The sequence below is a fragment of the Culicoides brevitarsis genome, chromosome 1 (genome assembly GCF_036172545.1).
Source record: "Culicoides brevitarsis isolate CSIRO-B50_1 chromosome 1, AGI_CSIRO_Cbre_v1, whole genome shotgun sequence".
NCBI lineage: Eukaryota > Metazoa > Arthropoda > Insecta > Diptera > Ceratopogonidae > Culicoides > Culicoides brevitarsis.
Window position 1 is genome coordinate 5,547,500 of NC_087085.1, and position 26,343 is coordinate 5,573,842.

General features: G+C 26.8%; 2 protein-coding genes across 3 annotated transcripts in view; one reads left to right on the top strand and one right to left on the bottom strand.

Moving 5' to 3' along the window:
- Positions 1–4,996: 4,996 nt before the first annotated feature.
- Positions 4,997–9,410, bottom strand: LOC134829231 (protein HID1). Its single transcript, XM_063842235.1, has 6 exons — positions 9,255–9,410; positions 7,669–9,037; positions 5,919–6,604; positions 5,622–5,857; positions 5,402–5,560; positions 4,997–5,341 (listed from the first exon to the last, which is right to left on the bottom strand). Exons 1-6 carry the CDS (start codon positions 9,318–9,320, stop codon positions 5,278–5,280), a joined length of 2,580 nt encoding a protein of 859 aa, XP_063698305.1. The 5' UTR covers positions 9,321–9,410; the 3' UTR covers positions 4,997–5,277.
- Positions 9,411–11,363: 1,953 nt separating this feature from the next.
- The window catches only part of LOC134834063 (MOB kinase activator-like 2), a 93,728-nt gene continuing 78,748 nt past the window's right edge, over positions 11,364–26,343 (top strand). Inside the window, exon 1 of one of the 2 annotated variants that reach the window (XM_063848621.1) lies at positions 11,364–11,601. In XM_063848621.1, the coding sequence (XP_063704691.1) occupies positions 11,561–11,601 (41 nt within the window). In that variant the 5' untranslated portion in view covers positions 11,364–11,560. Of the gene's footprint in view, positions 11,602–13,961; positions 14,173–26,343 lie in introns of those variants that run through there. The other variant, XM_063848597.1, reaches the window with a different exon arrangement.

Sequence of the window (26,343 nt, forward strand, 5' to 3'; positions counted from 1 at the left end):
ATAAAAATTACGTAAAAAAATACGTAATTTTTACGTAAAAAATACGTAATTTTCATCTTGAGAGCCCATTTGATAGTTTTTAAGCTTGAAATTGATCAAAAGTTATGAAAAATGTAATTGGATGTCTTTTGGATGGTTCTCAAGGTTGAAAATTAAAAAATAACACAAAACTTAAAAAAAAATTTTTTATACTTACCTCGTAAACTCCCGCTAATTGTTCCTGCCTAATAATACATTTTCAACGACACTCGTACAGACACCTGACTCACACAGGAATGCCTTTAAAAAAACTTCTCTTTCTGAAAAATGTGCTTGAACCTTTTCGTTGATGTGTTCGTGTGTGTGTGTGTGCGTATGATAAAAATGAGTTCCCTCGATAAGAAGTCTCTCGCAAAAATTCGTTGTTTCCCTTATCGTTTCGCATAAAAATAAATGCAACGCACTCTCTCTCTGTTAATAACGTGCGAAAATTGTCCTCGAAACAAAAACTGTAAACTGTTTTGTTGTTTAAGGCGAAATAGCATCGAAATCACGCAATTAATACTTCACGTGAATGTCATTAAAATTGCAATTATTACAAATTTATTAATCATGTCGATAATTTGTAGTTGCGAACAGGGCAATTTGCATATGATTTAGTAACTTTTTAGCATGGCGTCTAACTTTTTAAGTAAATATCATTAATTTTCAACAGCAAAAAAAAAAAAAAATCAGGTGACACCGAAATCAACCAACATTTGCAATAAATGAGAAAAAAATCATTCGTCATCATGTTTTTTTAGAAAAATATCGTACGATCGGATATTAATCGTTTGTTGACTCACTTTTGTTTGTTTGTTTGTTATTTTCTTGCATGGAGGCTGGGCTCACGTCATTTGTCAATTATTTTTTATTAATTTTGTTTGTTTGAATTAAATTAAGTTCACTTACGTCAAAAATTCGCGAATTTTTTTTGAGTACTTTTCTTATCAAGTTCCGTCTTCACTCGAAAGTTTGATTGGCACGTTATCAAAAATATTTTCGTCTAGTCGAGATTTAGACGTATTTCCCATCAATTAACACTTTGCGCGAAAAAAAAGAGCGGGTAGCCAGCGGAATTTTTGCAAAGATATTAAAAAAAATCACGCCACTTATATTTAGCGCATCGCATGATGTTTATAAAAAGTGTAGAATGTCGTATGTGAAGTTTTAAATGAATTTAATTGTTTGGCTTGATTTTTATTTATTAATATCATTGATGATGTTAAACATCAGAATGCTTGATATGCGATACAATTACACGACATTTTTCTTTTATCAGCGATGTCAAAAAAGTCAAATAATGTCTGCGACATATCAGTTAATGAACGACGAGATGAAAGTAAATTCATTTTAGCGACTAATTTTCGAGACCTTCGGAGATAATTTGATAATTTAAGAAGCAAATTAAAAAATTATTTGAGAAACTTGAGAATTCTATAGCTAATTTGAGAAAAATTCTCATCAATAGTTAAATTTCCCTTCAAAGTTCTTAATTTTTTACTTAAGTTCTTAAGTTTCACTTTTGAGGTCTCAAACTTTTATCTTGAGGTCTCAAATTTATTTCTTAAGTTTTTAAATTTCACTCTTGAGGTCTTAAATTTTTATCTTGAGGTCTCAAATTTATTTCTGAAGCATTAAAATTTTACTCTTGAGGTCTCAAATTTATTTCTGAAGCATTAAAATTTTACTCTTGAGGTCTCAAATTTTTATCTTGAGGTCTCAAATTTATTTCTGAAGCATTAAAATTTTACTCTTGAGGTCTCAAATTTTTATCTTGAGGTCTCAAATTTATTTCTGAAGCATTAAAATTTTACTCTTGAGGTCTCAAATTTTTATCTTGAGGTCTCAAATTTTTATCTTGAGGTCTCAAATTTTTATCTTGAGGTCTCAAATTTATTTCTGAAGCATTAAAATTTTACTCTTAAACTTTTTGAGGTCTTAAACTTTTATTTTGAGGTCTTAAACTTTTATCTTGAGGTCTCAAATTTATTTCTGAAGCATTAAAATTTTACTCTTGAAGTCTTAAATTTTACTCTTGAGGTCTCAAATTTTTATCTTGAGGTCTCAAATTTATTTCTGATTCATTAAAATTTTACTCTTGAGGTCTTAAATTTATATCTTGAGGTCTCAAATTTTTATCTTGAGGTCTCAAATTTATTTCTGAAGCATTAAAATTTTACTCTTGAGGTCTCAAATTTATTTCTGAAGCATTAAAATTTTACTCTTGAGGTCTCAAATTTTTATCTTGAGGTCTCAAATTTATTTCTGAAGCATTAAAATTTTACTCTTGAGGTCTTGAATTTTTATCTTGAGGTCTCAAAATTATTTCTGAAGCATTAAAATTTTACTCTTGAGGTCTCAAATTTATTTCTCAGGCATTAAAATTTTACTCTTGAGGTCTCAAATTTTTATCTTGAGGTCTCAAATTCTTATCTTGAGGTCTCAAATTTATTTTTAAGTTTTTGAATTTCACTCTTGAGGTCCTAAATTTATAAGAAAAAATAAAAAAATAAAATTATTTAAAGTGTTAAAAAATAAATTTCGTTACAATTTAAAATCTCAAACGATGAAGAAAAAAATTTCTTGTGAATGGAAAAGATTTTTATCATTTCTCATTAACAATATTTTTCTCTCTTTTAATTAGGATATTCCAGCAGTTTCCATAACATGACGCATTACAAGAAGCGGTAAACATATCATTAACGTTTCGCAAAACAACAACAAAAAAACGCATGAAATGACACGAAACAAAACCAGAATCCAGGGCGTAACTCGTTTGTCAGTTATTTACATGAAGTTGATGAGTTTCTGTCCTGCGCGAAGGAATGCGCAGCAAAAAAGGGCGCGAGAATTGCGAACGGAACTGATCATCATTACTTTTAAAGCGAGGTAATTATCGCAGTTTATATCTGATTTGCACTAAACCCATTGAGTCTCATAATATTTAAATATATTGATTAACAGTTTTCTTCTCGGCGCGACGATGGCAACAAAAGTTGCATGCGAAAAAGTGCAAAACGATCATAAAAAGCTGAATGATTTATGACTTAATGATTTGGTGTAAAATTATAACTTTAGCATAACTTCGATGATGTCGGCTCTTCATTATCGTTTTTTTTTTGCCGTTAATGTATGCATGTATTTCGCACATTTATTACAAATAGGTGTTTTACATGGCTACCTGTTAAGGCAAAAATGTAACGTGCAACCACAATTAATTATTTTTTTTTCTCCTTTTTTTTGCAGAAACTTGTAAAGTGAGAGGAGATGAGAAGGCCAAAAAATTGCGATAATTTATGCATCTCATTTAAGTGTCACTTTTCGGAATATTTTGCAGTTAATCCTTTTATACGGACAAAACTCCAACTGCGCCTTGTAATTACGAATTTTTGGTTGAAAAAAATTTATTCCAAGAATCCCGCAAAATTGGATGACGCTGCATGACGCATGTTCGAAATAACGTCCTTGATGTCATTCTACCGAGTAAGAAAGTTAAGTCACTGCGCAAACAACATCGTACGAGAGAACACGTCTGGATAAACAATGCTATCATCTCTAACGACGTAAGCTTTGTTCCGAAAATAATTGTTGTTACAAAGTTGCTCGTCTCTCTCCGCATAATAACGTAAATATATCATTCATGAGTTTTTTTTTGCTCGAAACTCGTTAGGTTGATTTAAAAATAACTTTGCGTTAAGTACGACAGACAAGCCATACGTGACGTAGAACGACGACGTCACAAGTCACACCACTTGTTCGAGCCAATGAGATACGAGCGCGTAGAAAAAGTAAAATGCGAAAAAAAGCAACGTTCCTATTTTTTATTTCGTTATGCTTGAAGCGTTGACCCAATGCGGGAATTGTTGGCATTCGTTACGTGAATTTTAATTTTTTTTTTAAATTGTCTGTCTGTGAGATTTTTATTTTTAAACAATAAGGCTTGAAACTTAAAAAAAAATTCAAAAATTTCGAATTTTTTTTTATAAAAATATTCGATGAAATATCAACAAAAATTAATTTTATAACAAATACATTCAACTGAAAAAAGTTTAAAAATTGTGAATTTTTATGAAAATTTCTTTTAACAAGGTCAAAAAAAATTTTTTGACTTAAACTTAAGATAAAATTTAAAAAAAAATATAAATGACTTGAGCTCAAGTATAAAATAAATAAAAATTCTAAAAAAAATGAATTTTTTGGATTTTTTTTTTAATATTAAAATTTGAAAAAAAAATTAATTATTTTAATTTTTATTAATTTAAAAAATTTTATTTTTAATTTTTTAATTTTTTTTTTATTTTTTTTAATTTTTTTTATTTTTAATTTTTTTAGTATTTTTTAATTCATTCAGTATTTTGTTAAATTTTTTTAGTATTTTATAAAATATTTTTTTATTTTTAATTTTTTTAAATTTTTTTAAATTTTTTTAAATTTTTTTTTTTTTTTTTTTTTTTATTTTTGGAGAATTTTTTTTTCGATTATTGAGATTTTAATTTTTTTTAATTTTTTTTTTTGTATGTGATGTAAAGTCTTATTTTAAGGTCAAAATTTTTGACTCAAAAGTTTTTTTTTTACCTTGAACTGAAAGCGCTCAGATATTCTTTTGACCAAGCTTTTTTCTCATTGTTTTTTTTATTCAAAAAAAAAAAAAAAAAAAAATTCGTACAAATATTTAACTGAATGGATAATTTTTTTTAAAAAACTTGTACAAGTCGAAATTTATCCATACAAGTTTATATTTAAAAAAAAACTGTTGAATTAAATTTTTATATAATTTTTGTTTGATTTCCTTCGAATGATATTTAAAAAAAAAAATTATGAAATTAATTCACTCAGAAAAAAAATCATTAAATTTAAGGAAAAAAAAAATACTTTCGTTCAAAAATTATTTTGTCAAAAAAAAAATGAAAAATATTTTTTGAGCTATTTTATGATTTTTATTTTTTTTTTCTTTCTTCTTTTTTTTATTACACATTGATTACACTCTGTTTTTTGATTAAATTTTTGTTAAATTTTCCTTCGATATAATAATTTTCTTTATTCTCTGGACAGAAAAGATAAAATTCATAAATTTACACGGAATGATTAAGCAAAAAGTACATAAACAAACATATAATTGCTTTAGAAAGCTAAGTTAACTTTTGAATTTCCCACTTTTGGTTTGTTTTTTTTTTAACATTAATCTAAATTTTTGTCCTAACTACGTCAAGATTTTTAAAAAGCTGCAAAAGATGGACAATAATTTGACTATTTCCTTTATACACGTTGAATTTCGAACAATTTCACTTCTGTGTCGTACCAAATTGCGGGCTCAACATTCCTAAAAATTATTTTTTTTTCTTAATTTTTAAAAAAACAAAAAATGGAATTGAAAAATTACCTCAAATAAATGACGCCCCACATATAAGTTCGAAACCAAGCCGTTGTTCCGCTATTCGCTTGATATTTTCTTATCAAAATCGGATGAGGAACAGGCAGTAAGCCGACTAAAGTGCCATGTTGAAGGAATTTCAGGATTTCAGACTCGTCTGTTAAGCCCCTGTTTGATAAAAAGTCATAAATTAATGAAATTTTGAAAAAAATTTGAAGAAAAAAATTACTTGTCAATGCAAATTTTTTCAACTTGAGGTACCAAAACTTGCAAAAGTCTCATGATCGTCTGTAACGGTAACTTTTTCTGCCATGCTTGAACCCATTCGGGCGTTGGATGCCATGTAGCTGGCGGAGGAATGTTCAGTTTTGACGTACGGGAATTACTTTCGGTGAGTCTAATACTGCCTCGTTGATTGACGACGCCTCGTTTCAAGGTTTGAGTTTTTTCGGGACTTGCAACGGGCTGAAATTTAAAAAAAAAATTAAAATTTTTCTTTTTTACGATTTTTCATTGAAAAACTTACAGTTTTTGGTTTCTCTTTTTGTTCTTCGACTTTTGTTTCATTTTCTTTGTTCGTCGTTTCAGCTTCAGAATTCGCTTCTTGCGTCGGTAATTTCGTCGGAGATCCCAAATCGCACAACGGTTGATCGCCTGTCGGATGCGCCGATTCTTTTTCAGTCATTTGCGTGAGTGCCGGCGTATCCATCAACGTTGCTTTCAGTGTTCCCGGTTCAGCAGCTTGTGCCGGAGTACTTCCTTCCATCGATGGTTCGGGCGTTCGAGCTTCACTTTTTTCCTCTGCATCTTCTTCCGGTTCGTCTTCGCCTTCTGTTTCCTCCTCCGAAACGTCAGAATTCTCGTCGAGCTCTTCTTTGGTTGGCGCTTTCGTTGAATTCGACGCTTGAATGGGTCGATGAACTCCTCCTGCTTTGCCGCCGCGATTGCTCAAACAGCGCGAAATGCCGTAACTGTCTGTCGGTAAATTTGCGAGGGCATGAAAGATTTGTCGCTTTCGGATGATTGTGTAGACTAGATTCGAGTTGCCGTCAAATTGGTACTGAATGATGTTATTGAAGATCTCCAAGAGGAAAAAGACGAGATGATGATTTGACGGAGCCGAAAACAAAAACCATGGAGTGCTGAATGCTTCGAGTAAGTGCAAAAGTTTTACGCTTGCGACCATCGAGAGGGTTTTTAAATATGGAGACACTAAAAATGAAAGAAAATTTATTAAATTTGATTTTTTTTAAAATTTTAAATTCAATTATTAATAATGAACAAAAAAATAAGAAGAATTCTAAAAAATTAGAAAAATTTTTTTATATTAAAAAAATAAAAATTAATATGCAATGATAAAAAATAATTTTTTAAATTAAAAAAATTATTTTAAATATTTTTTAATTTTTTAAATTTTTTAAAAATTTTGAATTTTTTAATATACCTAATATTTTAAATTTTGATTTAATAAATTAATTTGAAATTTTAAAAAAAAAATTAATTTAAAAATTAAAAATAATTTAAAAAAAAAAAAATTTTTTTTTAATTTTATTTTTTGTTAAATTTTTACTTTTATTTTTTTACTTTTATTTTTTTTATTTCAAATTTTCGATTAAAAAAAAAATATGTTTAATTTTTTTGAAAAATCGAAAATTTTCGTTTCTAATTTTTTAATAAAAAATTTTCAATTTTGTAAAGAAAAATATTCATCTATCTTAATTAAAAAAAATATGTTAAAAAAATTATTTTAAAAAAAATTAACTTTTAAAAAATTAAAAAAAAAAAATAGAATTAAAAAAATTGTATATTGAGATAAATTAAAATTAAAATTCAAAAATTTGAAAAATTCTAAAAAATTAGAAAAATTATTAATTTTTAAAATTTTAACAAATTTAAAAATTTAAAAATTAATAACGATTGATTTTTTAAATTAATTTTAAATTTTAATTTCTGAAAATATTTAAAAATTTTTAAAAAAATTTTTTTAATTTTATTTTTTTTTAAATTAAAGCCTTTAAAATTTTTTTAAAAAGAAAAAAATTTTATAAATTTTCGATTAAATGTAAAAAAAAAAATTTGTTTAATTTTTTTTTGTTAATTTTTTTATTTAACCTTTTTTTTAAAAATTTTTTTAAAAAATTCAAAAAAAAAATTTTAAAATCATAAAAATTATTAATAAAATTTTTAATATTTTTTATTTTATTTTTTTTTAATGACTTCAAATAAAAAAAAAAATTTAAAAAGAAAAAATTAATAAGAAATTTTTAAAAACTCACCATTAACGAGAATAGTCAAGAGACAATCAAACAAGGGCTGCAATCGCTGATGTCCCGTCGTAATAATCTTATGAAAAACAGTAATCAATAAATCCGCATGAGATCCTGTAAAGACAGGAATATCCATGGGAACTGTTGCTGTATACGGCTTATTAAGTCTCACGCCGAAATTTCTCTCGCCCGAAAGAAGTAACAGAATAAAAACTCCAATGTGCATCAGTCCAACGCGACTTTGATCTGCTCGCGAGTCATTCAGATGAAATAAAATCGGGACCAGGATATCCAAAACGTCGCTACTTTTCAGCACGTAATAGAGAAATTTCTTGTTGTAATCGCAAATTTTCCAAAAGAACACCAACAACTCCTGATGACAATGCAAGCGTTTCGTCGAATTGGGCAAATAACTTTGTGTCAACGGATTATTCAACAATCGCACGATGCCTTTGAGGATAAAGGAAAAATCCTCATCTCGATGGATGCGAGAAAGGTAGTTGATGAACAAATTGTCGCCCAAAAGGGAGTCTTCGACGTTGTAAGTTGAGGTGTTTGAGGGACTTGAGCTTTGTGTGATATCGTGATCCAAGCAAACGATCATAATTTGAATGCATGCTTCGACCAGAGGTTCAACTGTATCGGTGAAAAGTAGATGATTGTAAGGGACTCCCAATCCGACGGGATCGTAAGCACAAACGGTGTTCAGCAACGACGTAAAAAGCGGCAAAGCATGTCGATTTTCGGCCGATGTAAAGTGCGAAATCCACTTATTTGGTTCTTCCGAAGCATTTGGATCGCGATACATCGTCTCACTGAAGCAAGTTAGAAGTAATTTCAGCAATTCGGTTCGTCGTTCATCCATGGCGCCCACACGCGACGGCGAATTAGCGAAACCCACACCCGCTTCCCAAATATATTCGCAACTGTCGATGTTGGCAAGCTCCTCCGCCTTATCGGGACCACTGCGACGCGATCCAACGACCGTAAAATCCGGGCAAAATAACAAGTCGCAAATGGCATTCAGTAAACTTTGCGCTAATGGCGTTGCTGAGTCATCGTGTTCGTTCTCGGAGGGGAGCGATGACCAAAAAAATCCACGCCATTCGTCGTCTTCGAAGATATAAGGCAAAATCCGTGTCAAAAGTCGCACGCAATTCAAGACACATTGTTGCTCTTGCTGCGTGCGACAACTATTATCCACGGCACGCACAAGACGTTCGACAGCTTTGTACAGTAACGTGGCAAGGTTCTGCGGCATGTCCTCCCGTAACTTCCTGATTTCATTGGGAGGCACGAGAGCAAAAACATCTAATGCCGTTGTCGCATGATCATTCCAAAACTGCTGCCAAAAGGCATCTTCGCTCGCATCGATGGGCTAAAATACGAAACATATGTTAGAAAAAATATTTAAAAAGTGAAAGTTTAAGAAATTTAAGAAAATTTACAAGAATCAATAAATTTTGAGAAGATTTTCAATAGAAATCAAGTAACTTGAAAACCTTAAAAACTTCAGAAGACAAAAAAAACTTAAAAATCAAAATTTATTGATCCGTCGTAAATTTTTTTTGGATACGTGGGCGATTCATTCTCACCTTTGTCTTGTTCGTCAATTGCACAATTGCCTTCCGAAAGTTCAATTTTGTGTCAGTATTTCCCATTTTAGATTTTTTCACACATTTTTCGTGGCAATTTGAGTTTATAAATTAAAAAAATTAAAGAATTTCTTCACTGCGATCCTTGTTCTGTTTTCTTTTTCGTCGCTCTGTACGAGAATCCAGTATGTCTATCGATACAGAATTCAGCTGTCAGGAACAGTATCACTTTCAGCCGACTCAATTTGAGGATGTGAGTCACTATGGATTTCGTTACAGGGTTGAAAAACTTTTTTTGGAATTGAATTTTTACTTTTGCTTGAGAAAAAGTCTTAATTTTTTTTTTGCTTAAGTAAAAGCAAAAAGTCAATAAAGAAAAAGCTCTTACTTTAAGTCAAATTTTTTTAAGTAAAATAATTAATAAGTAAAAATTATGATTTTTCAAATTTTATACTTTTAGGTCGTTAGTATCATATAAAATTGAGTTCATAACGCATTTGTTCAATAATATGCTTGATATGAAATTTTGGTTAAAATTAAAACTTTTAAAAATAATTTTTATTGAGAAAATGCTTTAAAATACAGTATGATCTCCAATTTTTTATTCTCAAAGCCCATAATTCATGAAAATTTCAATTTGAAAAAAAAATGTTTATTGATGTTTTACAGTTTTATTAAAATTGCTGATAAATTAAATAAATAAATATATCATATTTTACAAAAAAAAAAATAAAAAAAAAATTAACAAGAAAATAACCTTGTTTTGAAAAATTAAAAAAAATTCTTTGAATTCATAAAAACTTATTTGTAAGTTTATACTCTCTTTTTATGACATTTTAGATAATTTCAAACCATTTTCAAAAATATATTCAAAATTATCATAAAAATTTATTTTTTAGTTGACATTTCATAGAAAATTGAGATGTTCAATTTCAGATTTTCCATTTTGGGAGAATATCATGTACGATAAACGAATTTTATAGAATTTTTGACGAATTAAAAATTCAAAAATATTTCTCAAAATGAAAATTATGCAAATTCTGTTTTATCTTTTGTTATTTTATTTTATTTTTTTTTGCTTTTGTATTATAAAAATTTTTAGAGAAAACATTTTTCTTTCGCAAAAGTTTGAATTTTTAACAAAGTTTTTAGTTTTAGCAATCACATAAATGTGACTTTTAAGCTTAAAATTTATAAAACTTTTGACTTAAAATTTTGCTTAAGCTCAAGATTAAGTCAACTAAAATTAAATAATTGACTTTTAACTTTTTCTCAAGCAAAACTCAAAAGCTTTTTTTGTTAAAGAAGTTTAATACTGAGAAAAAGTCAAAAATAAATTGATTTTATGACTTTTAATTTAACTTAATTTAACTTCATTTTCTCAAGTCCCAAATTAAGCCTTAAAAAGTAAAAGTCGAAAGTTTTTTCGACCCTGATTTCGCATGCCATCCAGTCACGAGCCTCATTCTTGTCACTACCGTTTTCCTCAGAACACAAAAAATCACACGGAGGTTTCTGTTCAGCCAACAAATTTCGTCAAGTTAAATTTGGCAATTTCGAGTGTCATCGGTTGCTGCGTGAAAAAAATGCGAAAAAATTGGCTAGAGCCCTTGCTTAAACAGCCAAAGTCGCGAAATCAATAGGAAACAGTGACTCGCTCGTGTGGCTACCCGCAGAAATTGGAGTTGGCGAAGAGAAACATCCGAAAAAAGTCGTACAAAAAATCGCTCGCGACTTGGAGTTTCTTTTGTGTGTGTGGTAGTGCAGTGTTTTTGTCCGAAATTTACGAATTTTTGCCACAAAAACACCCAAAATTCTGCCTCGCGAGACAATTTCTCGGAAAAATTCGCGAAATTGAGTGCAAAACAATCGTCTCTTCGTGCTCGCTAATCAGTAAAAGTGCAAAAAAATATCAAAATTTTTCATAGCAAAATAAGAGATAAGGCAAATAATAAAAAAAAACAAAAAAAAAGTGACAAACAAAAGCGATAATTTTTCCTTTAATTTCTCTCTACGAAAAAAAAGTGTGAATTTTTTTCTTATTTGCGTTTCTTCCGAATTTCATTTAGTTACTTTGGTAATTATTACTGCTGTGCTCAAATTTAATCAATATTGTGACAACATTTTGTGATGTGTTGTTGTTACATAAGAAAGATGTAGCTATCGCTCTACTCGAGAGTTGTTTGTTGTCATCTACAGAAAAATAGAAAAAAATTGTTAAAAAAAAGTGAAGTAAGAGAAAAAAAATTTTCTGCCACAAAAATTTGTACATCAAACAAGTGAACGAAAAAAAAAATTCTATCTCTATGGAACGATTGCCGGAATATCTGCGTGACTGGTTTTTGGGGTAAGTATCGATCAACGAAAAAAAAAATAAATAATGTTAACAAATGCATGAAACTACCGTGTAACCGTCGTCGTCATTTGCTACCTTGACAGAAACGTGAATTTTCAGGGATGGAAAAATTTAATTTTTTTCGAACTTTTCAGATCAAAAATTAGAAGATTTTAAAGAAAAACTCCAAAAAGAACTTCCTGAAGAAATTTTATGAAAAAAAAACTTGAAGAAACTCCTGAAAACAAAAAATCATCAAAAAAACGAGGATACTTACCGATATACTAACACGTAAAAAAAAACACTTCATCGTTGGTCAAAACTTCAAAGAAAGTCCCTTCATCGTTGCACACCTGTTCTTTGATCAAAAAAAATCCACTCTTTGTTCAACATACGTCAAATTTACGAGAAGCCCTCAAAGTTGTTTTCGTTATCGATTTCGGTCCCCTTTTTCTTTCAACTTTTTTTTTCCTCGCAACGTCTTCGATGTCAGGTAATAACTTACAGGAAAGACTTTTTCTCTCTGGGGAGCAATTTTTCTCGCAACGAAGTCCATCTCCTTCAATAACAGTTAATTTTTGTTTACTTACCTGAATTTTCGCCTTTTGGCGAGCCATTGAACTTTCGTTTCATTCATCGCCCCCCAGCAGTTTGCCTCACTTAATTATTTATTTTCATTCAAATTGTTGCAATAGTGCTGCACACACGAGTAAGTAGCAACAATAGTTATTTTTGCCACAATCAAAGTTCAAAAAACACCGACACAGAGATTCGTTTGCTCGTGCTGCGTTTGTGGCGAAAGTAATTACAGTGAGAAAATATTTTTGAATCTTGTTATAAAAATAGAAAATGGGAGTCCTGAATTGATGTTTTTTCAGTAAAATAAAATAAAATGATGATAGTACAGAAGGAGAAAAATAAACAAATGGCAAAATCTCGACGACGACGTCATATTGCGTGTTCTGCACTAATTTAATGCCTTTGGGTTATTGTGTGGAAATTAAGAGCACATTTGTCTTTATTTGTCTTTATAATGATCTGAACTATTTATATAAAAGTTTAAAATAAATGCATTGTCTACGTTTTGTTGTCATAAGAGCAAAAGTGCATTAAATTAATTTTTCATGTAATTTTCAATTTTTTTATAATTTAATATTTTTATTTAAAAAAAAATCCTTCAGAATTTGAAAAAAAAAATTTTTAGATATTTTTTAATTTTATTTATTTATTTTATTTTATTTTTTATTTATTTATTTTTTTTTTTTGAATTTTAAATAGAAATTTTTATTTTTTTTTTTGATTGTAAAATAATTTTTAATTTTAAAAATATAATTTAATTTTAATTTAATTTTATTTTAAATTTTAATTTTATTTTTTTAATTTTAATTTTTAAAAATAAATCATAAAAAAATATAAAAGAAGTTTTGATTTTATTTTCTATTTTTTTAAACATTTAAAAATTACATTTTTTATTTTAAATAAAATGTTAATAATTTTTTTTTTATTTTTAAAATCATTTTAATTAAAAAATGTTTAAAAAAAACCATAAAATTATTTTTCTATTTTTTTTTTAATTCAAAAAAATTTTTTTTTTTCATTTTTAATTTAATTAAATTATTTTTTAAAATTCTTTTAATTAAAAAAAAATTTTAAAAATCATCAAAAATATAAAATTGTCTCCTATTTTTAAAAAATAAAAAAAAAATATTTTTTAATTTTTAAATAATTTTTTTTTATTTTTTCAAAATTATTATTGAATTAAAAAAATTGCAAAAAAAAATAAATTAAATTAAATTTTTACAAAAATAATGAAAATGAAAATTTTTCATGTTTTAAAAATTTTTTCCATTGAATTTTGCCATTTAAATTTTCCTTTGAAAACCTAACATCTCAACCTCAAAAATTCAATTTACTTGTTGCCAAAAAGCTAATTATCTGATAGCAAATGACGAATTTCGCAACATCAACAGCAGACAGTCTTTCGCATAGAATTCAAGAGCAGCTACGACTTGAGTGACAATGTCATTTAAATTATAATGAACTTCAAAATTAATGTGTTTATTTACATTTTGAGCCATTCTTCGTCATACTACACCAAAAGGAAGAAGATAAGACAGATTTCTTAATAAAGTTCACAAAATTCACCTTGAACACGTTCAAAAATCGATAAAAAGAGAATCACTTGTAAGAAATCCTGTCGTTCGTAGTTTAGCATTTGTCGCACAATATGTTTTTTTATTTAATTAAATATTTTATTGTTTTTGTAGTACTCGTGGAAAAAACGAAAGAAAACCCGAGCAAGTAGTTGTTATGTGACCGTTCACGTCAAAACGTGTGTGCAAACATAGAAAAAAATCCATAATTTTCGTGATTTACGAAGAAACTGAAAAAACAAAAGAAAATGTGGACCAACAATTTTCTCGCACACTTGTCAAAAGTCGCTGGCGGCAGCGGAGGAGATACGTCAAAAAAGGGGCCTGCGGTGCGTTATTCTGCTATTCCAAGCGAAAATACCGCCTTTCTTCGAGGACCTCAAATTTTCCTCGATTTAGATGTCGAAGACACTGTCACGTGTTTCTGCAGGTTTGTCAAAAAAAAATTTCTCGCGCGAGGATAAAAATGTGCTTTTCTGCTTCAGTTTGTTCTAAAAAAAAAAGTGAGGGAAAGAAAAATTTCCTTTCGTTTTGTTTGTGTTCCTATCGTTTCTTTTGTAAAGCAGGGATCATCTGTATTTAGGTGAAGGTTGTCGGATTAACGTTGTATTTCATGTCCTTTGTCCATTGTTTCGTTCGTTCATGCAAAAAACTATCAAGAAAATCGCTTTTTAACTTACATTTTCACTCATTTTTCGTGTTCCTCCTACTTTTTCCTTTTCTCATTTATTTTCAAAGTAGGCGCTTTCGTCTATTTATTTTTATATTTTCTTCATCAATTCACGCATCGAAGGAAGCTGGATCAATATTTCTCCTAAAAATAGAAAAATTTAATTTTTTCCGGATTTTTGTTTAAAAAAAATTTCAAGGATCAACTTTTTCCCATAAGACGAAAAAAGTGAAAAAAAAATGTAAAGTTGCATCACATTTCAAGTGTTTTCTTATCGTCATTTTTCTCCTTTTTCTTCCTCCTTAACGTACAGATATCTACGTCGAAGCGTTGTCTGGATAGGATGGCGCCATAATCATGCAATGTCTGTTTATCTGTCTCATTTTCTTCATTTTTTTTCCTTCTTCCAAGCATTAAACAAACATCGTTCGTGATAAAAAAAAAAATTGCAGGAAAATTCGATATGACTCATATTTCTGTCACTCTATTTTTAGGTCAATGTCACAATTGACGTAATATTATCGAAACGAGTACGAGAGAAAATTTTATCTGTAGGGATGTTGTAATGTTTTGTAAATCTCAATGGATTTTCTGCATCCTGTGAAAAATATTTAATTGTTGTTTTGAGTTTTTCTCTGGAAGTTTTTGAATGAGAGACAATGCAAACTGTTGTCAAGTTGCTTCCGCTTGGTTTTGTTTTAAGTTTAATGCAAGTTTTTAGATACAAAATTCGTCATTAGAGGAGATAAGGGATTGTTTTACGGAAGAGTTAAAGTTCATCTAATGAGCTTTTATAACGAAAAAAGTTTTTTGTCGAGATTAGTTTGAATGCGAAACTTTTTGAAAGTTTTTATGAGGCGCAAAATGAACAAATTTCATAAAAACTCGACTCGAAATTATGAAATTTGTAAAGAACTCGACTCGAAATGAACAAATTTGTCAACATCTCGACTCGAAATTATGAAATTTGTAAAAAACTCGACTCGAAATGAACAAATTTGTTAACATCTCGACTCGAAATGAACAAATTTGTCAACATCTCGACTCGAAATTATGAAATTTGTAAAGAACTCGACTCGAAATTATAAAATTTGTAAAGAACTTGATTCGAAATTATAAAATTTTTAAAGAACTCGACTCGAAATAAATTTGAAAATTATACAAACCTCTTTAGTTGCCTCCCTTACAATTTTTACATTAAAAATTACAAAAAAGAATATCATCCTTATGTCTCCAATATGTTCACATGCTCTGATGACGTGTAATTACAGAATCCCTAAAAAAAGAAGAAATGAAAAAAAAATCTTTTGTTACACTTGATATTCTTTTCATTGTCTGCAAGGCAAATTTTGCGGCATTTTTTCTTTGTACTTACATTACGTTGTGTGAGTTTCTCTCTGACGTGTTATCATTATTATTATTTATAAATTTGTAAGAAGAACACCTACGTAACAACTCGAGATGAATTTCGGATACTTTTTCATTATTCATCCGCATCAGAAAATTCGCCTTGACATACTTTTGTGTTACGGAGCGTCGTCGTTGTAATCGTCAAGGGATTCGTTTAACATACAATGCGAGTTTTTGTCTTTGTGCCTAATTAGAAAACGGACGGTAGCAACAAACTCTCGACATATGTGGCGAAAAGTTTATTATCATCTTTGGTTTGTGTGAAGACGTGCACACATAAAATTAAAATATAGAGCGGTTTTTGGGTTTTTTTTTGTTTCCAACGACCATTAATTACTTACCGCAAGTATTTCGGGTGTTGCGGAAAAATTTTGGAAAGTTACTTAAATCGTGAGATGTTTTTTTGAAAAATTATTTTAAAAAATTAAAAAAATTAGTTTTACACAAAAGTTCAATTTCTTCAAATTTTCTATTGAAAAATTTAAAATATTTTTTTTTTTAATTTTTGAAATTATTTTTTTTTTATTTTTGAGTTATTTTTTTATTTTTCAAATTATTTTTTTTTTAAATTATTTTTTTTATCTTTCAGATTAAATTTAAATTAAAGTTTTTATAATTTTTTTAGCTCTCCAAAATTTAAATTTTTTTTTCTTTATTTTTTTATTTTAAATATTTTTTTTATTTTTTAAAATTTTTTTTTTTTTTTTCAAATTATTTTTTTTACTTTTTAAATTATTTTTTTTTTGTTTCGCAAATTATTTTTTTTTTATATTTTTTTAAATTTTCAAATTTTTTTTTTAATTTTTAAAAAATTTTTTTAAATATTTTTTTTTCAATTTTTAAAAAAATATTTTTTTTCAATTTTTCTTAAAATATTTTTTTTTTCAATTTTTCAAAAACTTTTCGTTAATTTGTCAATAATTCGCTTTTTTCAAAGCCGATAATTTTTTAAAAGGGGTCAAATCCCTTTATAATTTAATTTTTAAAATAATTTTTTAAATATTTTTTTTTAATGATTTTTTCAAATTTTAAGGGATCAACCTGATCCCTTTTCGAGTTGGTCATATACTGGCCCAAAAAATTTTAATAAAAAAAAAACTTTCTCAAGAAACTTTCAAGGAAAACCCATCAATTGTGTGTCAAAAACTTTACTCGTTAATGAAATTGTCAATAAGTTTCGCTCCTGTTGCGCTGTCAAAGCCGACAACTAGTTTATTATCATAATCTAGTAGAGTCGACCAACGACATGGTGTGTTTTTAATAATAATAAAATTTAATCCAATTTGTTAATTTAAAATCTTGTACAAGGTCGTGTGCATTGAATGTTCGAATGGAATGAAGTTCGTCTTTCGCACTCACTCGTCATTCCTCAAGACCAAGAGAGAAATAGAATATCTTCATGTCGTCGCGTAAAACAATACCTGAATGCAAGCGGTTGAAATTTGTGGCGATAACGTGAAAAGTTTTCTAAATTCTTTGCGGCAAATCGTGAGGAAAATTCAATAAAAAGTGCAAAAAAAAAACAGATTCAATTCATTATCACGACATGACACATAATTGAAATTGAAATTGACTGAAACCATAAAGAAAACAACAACAAAAAATTGAAATCTGCTCTTAATTAAATTTCTAATCAAAGCGGCGACGACTTTCTGGCGGGCACTTGTAGTGTTTATAGGCTAATTAGGTTCTGTAGAGAGGAAAAAAATTATGTTTTGCATCAATTTCGCGCTAAAAATAGCACGCACGAATCTATCACAGAAATATCGTAAAAAAGCGAAATCGGCGCTTAAAATTTTATTTTATGACAAAACAAAAATTTTATGATCGTCAATGATAAATTATTACGTGCTATGTAAATTTTTTTTGAGCATCCAGAAGTTGCGCGAACAAAAGTGCTTTTTTATGCATTGCATCTGGAATCTTGATAAAGTATAATGTATTGCAAAAGAAGTTACTGAAATAACGAGGAGATAGAGAAGAAGAAAGAAGAGATAGCGATCGAACATACGCAATAATCGCAATAATACTGTAATAAATGATAATCGCAATGTAATGAATAAATTACACGGTTGGGAGTCGTTCAAAGATGCTCTGTGGTTGGGAAATTTATTGATTTTGGGATTTGTAGTTGTTTTTTGAGGTCTCAAATTTATCTTTTGAAGGTCTTAACTTTTATCAAGACCTTCAAGAGATGAATTTGAGACCTCAAGAAACAAATTTAGACCTTCAATAGATAAGTTTAGAAACTCAAGAAGAAATTTAAGACCCTAAAATTTCCTTTTGAGGTCTCAAATTTATCTTTTAAAGGCCTTGATGAAAGTTAAGACCTTCAAAAGATAAATTTGAGACCTCAAGAAACAAATTTAGACCTTCAATAGATAACTTTAGAAACTCAAGAAGAAATTTAAGACCCTAAAATTTCCTTTTGAGGTCTCAAATTTATCTTTTAAAGGCCTTGATGAAAGTTAGGACCTTCAAAAGATAAATTTGAGACCTCAAAAAACGAATTTAGACCTTCAAGAAGAAATTTAAGACCCTCAAATTTCTTTTTGAGGTCTCAAATTATAACTCCTGAAGGTCTCAAATTTCTTTTTGAGTTCTAAAGTTTGTCTTTTGGAAGCTAATAGGAAAGTTCATACTTTCAAAAGACAAGCTTTAAAATTCAAAAAGAAATTTGAGACCTTCAAAAGTTAGATTTAAGACCTCAAAAGCAAATTTGAAGGTTTCATCTTTAGATCCTAAACTTGTCTTTTGAAGGCTTGAATGAATTTAAGACCTTCATGAGTTGCTCTTAAGACCTCAAGAGGAAATTTTTGGACTGAATTTTCAAACAACATATTACTCTGAGGGTCCTAAATTTCAACTCTTTTCAAACCACAGAGCAAAATTCTCTTCAGCAAATAAAAAAAGCAACAGCAGTTACGAAATTTATCGATCATTTTACTATCTCTTGATTCAATCTCGAAAATTTATTTAATTAAATTCGTCGTCGTCTTCTGTTCTTCTTCCTCCAATATTGTAAATTCACTATCGCCCATAAATGAAGTTAATAAAAACTCTTAATTAAACAAAACTTGAAATAATTTATTGTAACAAACAAACACCTCGGAAAACTTTTCATTTAATTGCAATTAGTTACAGGTCGTTATCAATTGAAACCAATAATTGTGCCAATCGATGAGCAAATAACAGAAGATGATGTCGACGAGAGGTATTAATGTGTTTGACAAAGCACTTTGTTGTTGTTGTGCAACGTCTTCACGATCGAGAAAATCTTATTAGAGGGAGACAGAGTGTTAATTAGATTAGATATTGTCACTTTATTGTCTTTAATGTCAAGTTGAGGTTCATTTCAAGGCATTTTTACGTCAATTTTTAACTTTTGACAACTTTTTAATCTAATTTTCAATCAATATCGATAAAAAATCAACCAAACATGCCATTTTCATTAAAAACCCAACTATCCAGATTAAACTAACTAGACGTGCTAATGACTCGATAATTACATTTTCATACATTACTAATTCAATTATAACGATTTTTCGCTAACTAATTCCGCTTTTTGCTAACATGTTGTTTAAAAAACTAATTTTTACCTCACTTGTTCCATTTTTTTGCGTGTCTCCCATGAGTCGCGGTGTCATTTGTTGTTAAAAACAATTTAAAATTAATTTTTATCGACAATTGCCCGGTTTTTACAACAATTGTTCATGCAATTTTGAACCATCTGGGGCTCATTTTCGACATGTCTTTATTTATTAATTAATTATCAACAAACATGATAACTGAAATTTTTATTGTGCTTTGTTAGGTTTTTATCTCTTTTTCTCTATTTGCTATGTGAATGTGATTTTGAATCGTAATTGCAGCAATTTTGATTCCATAGATAAGAGAATGAGTCATTTTTATCGCTTTTTATCATAAAGTTGAGTTGAGACCTCACAACGAACATTTTTAAGGCTTGTACAATTGACAAAAAAATTATATTTTTCATTTAAAAATTTAATTTTCAAAAATAAAAATTTTAAATTAATTTTTTTTAATAAAAATTTGAGAATCGCTTCTTTGCTAATTCAAAAAATTGAAAAAAAATATTTTTGTAATTTTTAAAAATTATTTTAAATATTAATATTTATTTTAAGAATTTTTTTTGAGATTCAAAAATTAAAAAAAAAATAATATTAAAGTTTAATAATTATTTACAAAATTTATGAAAAATTTGAAAATCGCTCTTTGCTAATTCAAAAAATAAAAAAAAATTATTTCTGCTGCAAAAAATTTTTTGAAAAGAAAAAAATAAGTACAAATTTTAAAAAATTGAATAAAAATTATAAAAAACTGAAAATTTGAAAATCGCTCTTTGCTAATTCAAATATTTGAAAAAAAAAATTTTTTTTGCTTCAAATATAAATCAAAAAAAATCAGAAAACATTTTTTAAAAAGAAAAAATTAAAATAAATTTTAAAAATTATCTTTTTAAGCTGCAAAAATCTAAAAAAAATGTAAAAAAAATTTTTTTGAAATAAATTTCATGACGTGAAAAATATTTCTCAATTGCTCCAACCTTATTAAAAATCTAATCACAAATTATGCGTGAACAAGCATGGCGCTGAATTCGCTACCAAATTCGTCACTCATAACGTTTCTTTGTGTCATTATCCATTCCAGTCACACTCTTTCGATAGTTTGTCGAATAAAAATGGCATAAAGACAGCCGACCTAATTTTAAACGAAATTTTTAATAGAAAATAAACGTTTCTTTTTATTACATCAACACACAGAATGAATTGCCTGCACTTTAGCCAAGTCTCGAGATTTTATTATTACAACCACTTCCTTGTGGTTTTCTCTTGTATTTTAATGGATTACCGACCGATTTGTGGCACAATTTTACGTAATGTTCTCAAATTCAATCAAATTGACTTCTTCTGGCGAGAAACAACATTTTTTTTCTCCATCGCAATAAATTGAGCAAATTACGTTACATTAAACTCAATCATCATCGGAAGTTTATTCGGAAAAATCTGCATTTTCTACTTTATCATAATATTTTTCAATTTCGAGCGAACATGTTGTTACATTACACTCACAAAAAGTGGGATAAGCTAAGGATAAAGATGCTCGAAAACGAACGACTTTCATTTATTTGCGAAATTTCCTTATGTGTAACAGACGTTCTTTTTCCTGTGTGTGTGTCTTGAACATATTTCGTATTAAAGAAGCTGTTTAGGGATTTTGTTTTATTTTTGTATCTCGATGTTAATAAAAAGGCGTCTCCATGGAAAATGTTTGCAGAAGAGAAGAAAATTTGAGTTTCAATCAAAAAATATTCAAAGTCATCATACATGAGTGATTTCGTGTGTTGACGTCAAAGAAAAATGTTTTCATGTAAATTTTCTTTCAAAAATTGTGAATTTGCTTTAATTTCGTGTTTTGTAATTTTTTTCTAATGGTGACGGGTTAATCCTCTTAAAAAATTACTTTCTTAAAATAATTTTTAATTTTTTTCAATTTTTTCTTCTTTATTTTTAGGTGAGTAAAAAATCATTCAATTATCCAAAAATAAAATTTAAGACAACAAGTTCACTCAGAATTTCTTTCGTAAGTACAAATTTGCCATTTTTGATAAAAAAAAATAAAAGTTTTAAAGCATCATCATTACGTAATACATTACTTCATAAAATTCGTATCGTATGAAAAATCACTTAAATAATGTTTAAAGTTTTAATAGGCGACGTGAGCATTTAGGTGAAACACGAAAATAAAATAAAACATTTTTCGTAGAAAAAGTTTTCCCATTTTCCGCGAGTCTCTCTTTTACTCATATTTACTCACTTTAATTCGTTACGCCAATCGCACTTGACTGACTCTTTTATTCCGGGAAACTCAGACATGTGATGAAATGGAAGAGAAAACTTTTATTATTATTATGATGATGTGAAAAAGTGTGAAAATTACACATATTGCAATTTTTCACGTTGTTAAAAAAAATTAAATTAAATAATTTTTTTTTAATAAATTTGAATTTTTAATATAATATTTTTTTTTTATTTTAAAGTTGAATTTTTATTTTAAAAATTAAAAATATTTTTTTTTTTTTAATTTTTAAATTATTTTTTAAAAAAAATTTAAAAATTTTTAAAAATAATTTTTATTTTTTTTAAAAATTTATTCCAAAATATTAATTTTGTTAAAATTTTTAAAAAAAATATTTGAAAATTTACAAAAAACCAAAATTAATTTTAAATTTATTTTTTTAAATTAAAATTTTTTTTAAAAATTAATTAATTTTTAATTTTTAAAAAATTTTAATTTTATTTGAAAATTTACAAAAAACCAAAATTAATTTTAAATTTATTTTTTTAAATTAAAAAATAAAAATATTTAATTAGTAAAATTAATTTTCATTTATTTTAAATTAAATTATTTTTTTTTAATTTAAATTTAAAATTAAAGTTTTTTTAAATTTTAATTAATTTAATTTATTTTGTTTTTTTTTTATTTTTTTTATTTATTTTAAAATTTTTTTTATTAATTAATTTAAATTTTTAATTAAATTTTAATTAATTAAAAATAAAAAAAAATCAGAATATTTTTAATTAATTAAATAAAATAAAAAATAAAAATAAAATAAAATAAAGGAAAAATTCAACTTTAAAATAAAAAAAAATATTTAAAAATTCACAAAAAAACAAAAATTAATTTTAAATTAGTTTTTTTTAATTTTAATGATTTTTTCGAATTTAAATTTTGATGAAAAAAAAATTAGTTGCGAGACACAAATTTTTCACAATAAAATTTATAAGACGTTGAAAGGTGTGTCGTTATTCATATGTTTGCATTACTTTATATTTATGTTGTGCAAAAAACACGCGGAAAGTAAATTTGGATTTTCACGAGTTTTATTATTTATTCGGTAATTTTTTTGTCAAGCAAGGTGATTTTTTAAAAATAATCTTTTTTTTTCACCTTTCTGTGTTTCTCTGAAGAATAACACAAAATTTTCATGTTATTCGCAATTTATGAATGTTAACACAACTTTATTTGCAAGCACGTTTCGTACTTAAGTTTCCTCTAAACATTCTTTTAAAAAAAGTCAAGAAAACTTTGAATTGTCTGTAGAAAGAGAATTTGAATGTCAAGGTCGAACGTGCTTTTTCTTGCGTAAAATTTAGCACTTTCTTATAATTTTTTTTTTTCGAAAGAAGTCAAGAGACTCGAAACACGGCAAAATGTCGAAATTTGAATCAATTTTTCCCCCTGATATGAAAAAAAGTGTACAACATGCAATTTAATCATGAACGAAAGGGAATGTTAGGCGGCGATATTTTAGTATTCAATTGTTATTATTATTATTTTTATTCATAAACATTACCTTGTAGAGTCTCTCAGACGACATGCAAGAAGGTACCTTGTGGTGTGAAGCACCAAAAAATCATGGTTTTTATTTTCAGTATTTCGTTTTTTTTTAATAAATGTCTGCAAATAACATACATTTAACATATACAAGTCATATGGAAAATAATAAATATTTTTTCCATTTCCATATTAAGCTCAAATAATAAATTGTGTTTCTTTTGCGGTATATTTTGATTTGATTTTTTGTTTCGTTTGTGTCAAAGAGACTTAAGCGGAGGTCCTTAGCTGCGAAAATGACTGAAATTCGATACGTTTTCGATATGGAATAATAACTCATGGCGATAAATTACGGTATGATGTGAATTTATATGCAAATGCGATGGAATGAGTGATTCATTGGAATGGATATTATTTATTTGGTTGATGGTTTGTAGTTATTTTTGATATTTTTCTATAATTTTTATCAGTTTTTAAGATTTTTTTAGGCTAAAAAATTGATATTAAAATTTTCATATCCAACCTTTTTTTTATTTTTTTGAATTTTTTTAAAAATAATAATTAAAAAAATAAAAAAAATAAAATAATTTAAATTAATTAAAATAAAAATTAATTAAAAATAAATATTTTATTTTATTTTTTTTTAATTAGAAATTATACAAAATGCTTGGTTTGAATTATATTTTTGTTAAAAAAAAATATAACAAAAAAAAAATAAATAAATTAAAAATAAAAATTAATTAAATAAATTTAAAAAATAAATTAAATAAATTTAATAATTTTAAAAAAAAAAAAATTAAAAATAATAAATAAATTAAATTGAAAAAGAAATTAAATTAACAAAAAAAATAAAAATTAATTAAATTAAATTAAATTAATTAAAAATCAAATAAATTTTTTTAAAAAAAATTAATAAAAAATGCTTGGTTTAAATTAAAAAAAATAAAAATAAAAAATTTAAAAAAAATAATTAAAAAATTTAATAAATAAATTTTTTTAAAAAAAATTTTAAAAAAATTAAAAAAAATTTTAAAAAATTAAAAAAAAAAAAAAAAAAAAAAAAAAAAAAAAATAAAAATAGAATTAATTTAAAAAAAAATTAAAAAATTTAAATATTAAATTAAATTAAATATAAAAAATTAAATAAATTAAAATAAAAAAATTAAATTAATTTAAAATTAATAATTAAAAAATTTAAATTTAAAAAAATTAATTAAATAAAAAATAAATTTAAAATAATTTTTTCGTAAAATGAACTTTAATCAGGATACTTACAACTCACAAATTACTTCTAGCTTCAAATCCATGATTTAAAAAAAATATTTTAAAACTTTTCCATAGCATCATAAGTTTTTATAAAAAAAAAATGAACTTTTAACATTACTTTTCTTCATATTGAACTTTCTTTTCTCATTACATCTTGCCCACGTTGAATCGCCCAACTTTAATTGAATTAAAAACTTGCCAACTTTTCTAATTAAATCTGAAGGTTGTTTCACCGCAATTCTCAACAAGAAGCTGAAACAGAAGTCAAACACAACCACTTGACGGTAGATTTATTTAACTTTTACACTTTTTTTTCCATTTCCAACGTTACGCTGCCGCACTTAAATTACGTTGAAACATTTCACAAAAGATCCTTATCAGTTTATTTGTGTATTCAACGTCCTTTTGCTACGCATTCAGCAGCAAAGTTATTATCCATTCAAAGTCGTTTCTCTTTATATTTTATCATCACACACGTTTATGCGAAAGAGTTAACAAAAAAAAAAGTGTTTACGTCACAAGCAAAACAGGACTTTTCTTTTTATTATTAACAATTCATGGAATTTGTGCTATAAATTCTGAACTAATTACCGGCGTGTGGAAATGCGAAGTGACCTAAAAAGGAAAAAAAAAGAATCAGGTGAACTTTTTTTTTTTTTTTTTTAAGGAATGTTCTCACACATTCAATTAAGTTTTATTTTCAACTTTTTTTTTTTTATTTTTTTTTGCAAATCATTTCTTTCACAGACATAAATTCAGTAGTTTACCTGCTTGTTTGATACTTTTGAGCGTTTTAGACCATAAATTCATTCTCCGTTCCGCTGCTTGCTTTGAATTTAATTTCATTGATGGAAATGATGAGAACGGAGATGCAATTGATGCAATAAACGACAAAAAATAAAGATTAATGATGGTTTGACTTGCAATTTACTTCGTTTACAATCATTTGATCTTTTTTGTCGGATGTTGTCGGCTAATGATATCATCCTTTTATGTCGTAAAAGATGAACTTTCGTCCATTCAAGGTTTGTTTTGACGAAATTTTATCAAAAGCGGTTGAAAAAAAAACATTTTTCTAAATAATTTTTCATTCAAGTAAAAAAAAAACACTTTTAAGAGCACTTAAATTGTCTTTGCAAACTTTTCATCCTTCAACAATTTTTCATTCAGGAAAATTCTCGGAAAATGTACCGACGATAGTTTTGCTGGAAAAAAGATAAGTTTTTCTCAGTAATTTATTTCAATTCTGTTTTTCTTTATGAACAATTTTTTTTTCAAAGAAAATACTTATTACCTGCTTTTCTTTCGTTCCCGCACAAAGACAAGAATTTTACAACAACTTGCCTTCGAAGAACAAAATCGGAATAAATTTTGTTTTTATTTTACTTTATCTTCATTTAGCGTCCTTGCACGGTATTTTTCTTTGATATTCGTTTTGTTGTGCGAAAAGTTGCCCACGAGGCAATTAATTTCCAAGAGAGAGTATCGACGTCATCAGCATTCATTCAGGCTTGTCTTGTGTATGTTTTCTTTACTTTTAATTAATAATAAATGGAGAATGTCATGAACGAGAAAAGTGAAGGTTTTTCCATCGAAGTTGCGAAAAGAATTCATTGCCATGTTGTTTGGAGGAAGAGCTGAAAAAGTCATAAAAAATTAATTAAAATTAAATTAAGCAAAAAAAAAAAAATATTTTAATTTTTTAAAAATTTAAAATTAAAAAAAAATGATTTCTTTCATATTTTCTTAAAATAAAAATTTAAACAAATTAAATTTATCAAAAAAAAAAAAAAAATAAAAAATAAAAAAAAAAAAAAATTTTTTTTTAAAAAAAAATTCAATAAATTTTTTTGAACAAATTTATTTTATATTTTTTTTTTTATTTAATTTGAAGAT

Bases quoted from the DNA above. Each gene is read 5' to 3' on its own strand.
- LOC134829231 (XM_063842235.1), bottom strand. From the start codon at position 9,320: ATGGGAAATACTGACACAAAATTGAACTTTCGGAAGGCAATTGTGCAA. The intron at 5,858-5,918 runs GTAAGTTTTTCA...TTTAAATTTCAG, and splicing joins AAAAAGAGAAACCAAAAACT to CCCGTTGCAAGTCCCGAAAA. The intron at 5,561-5,621 runs GTAATTTTTTTC...TTTATCAAACAG, and splicing joins GAAAAAATTTGCATTGACAA to GGGCTTAACAGACGAGTCTG.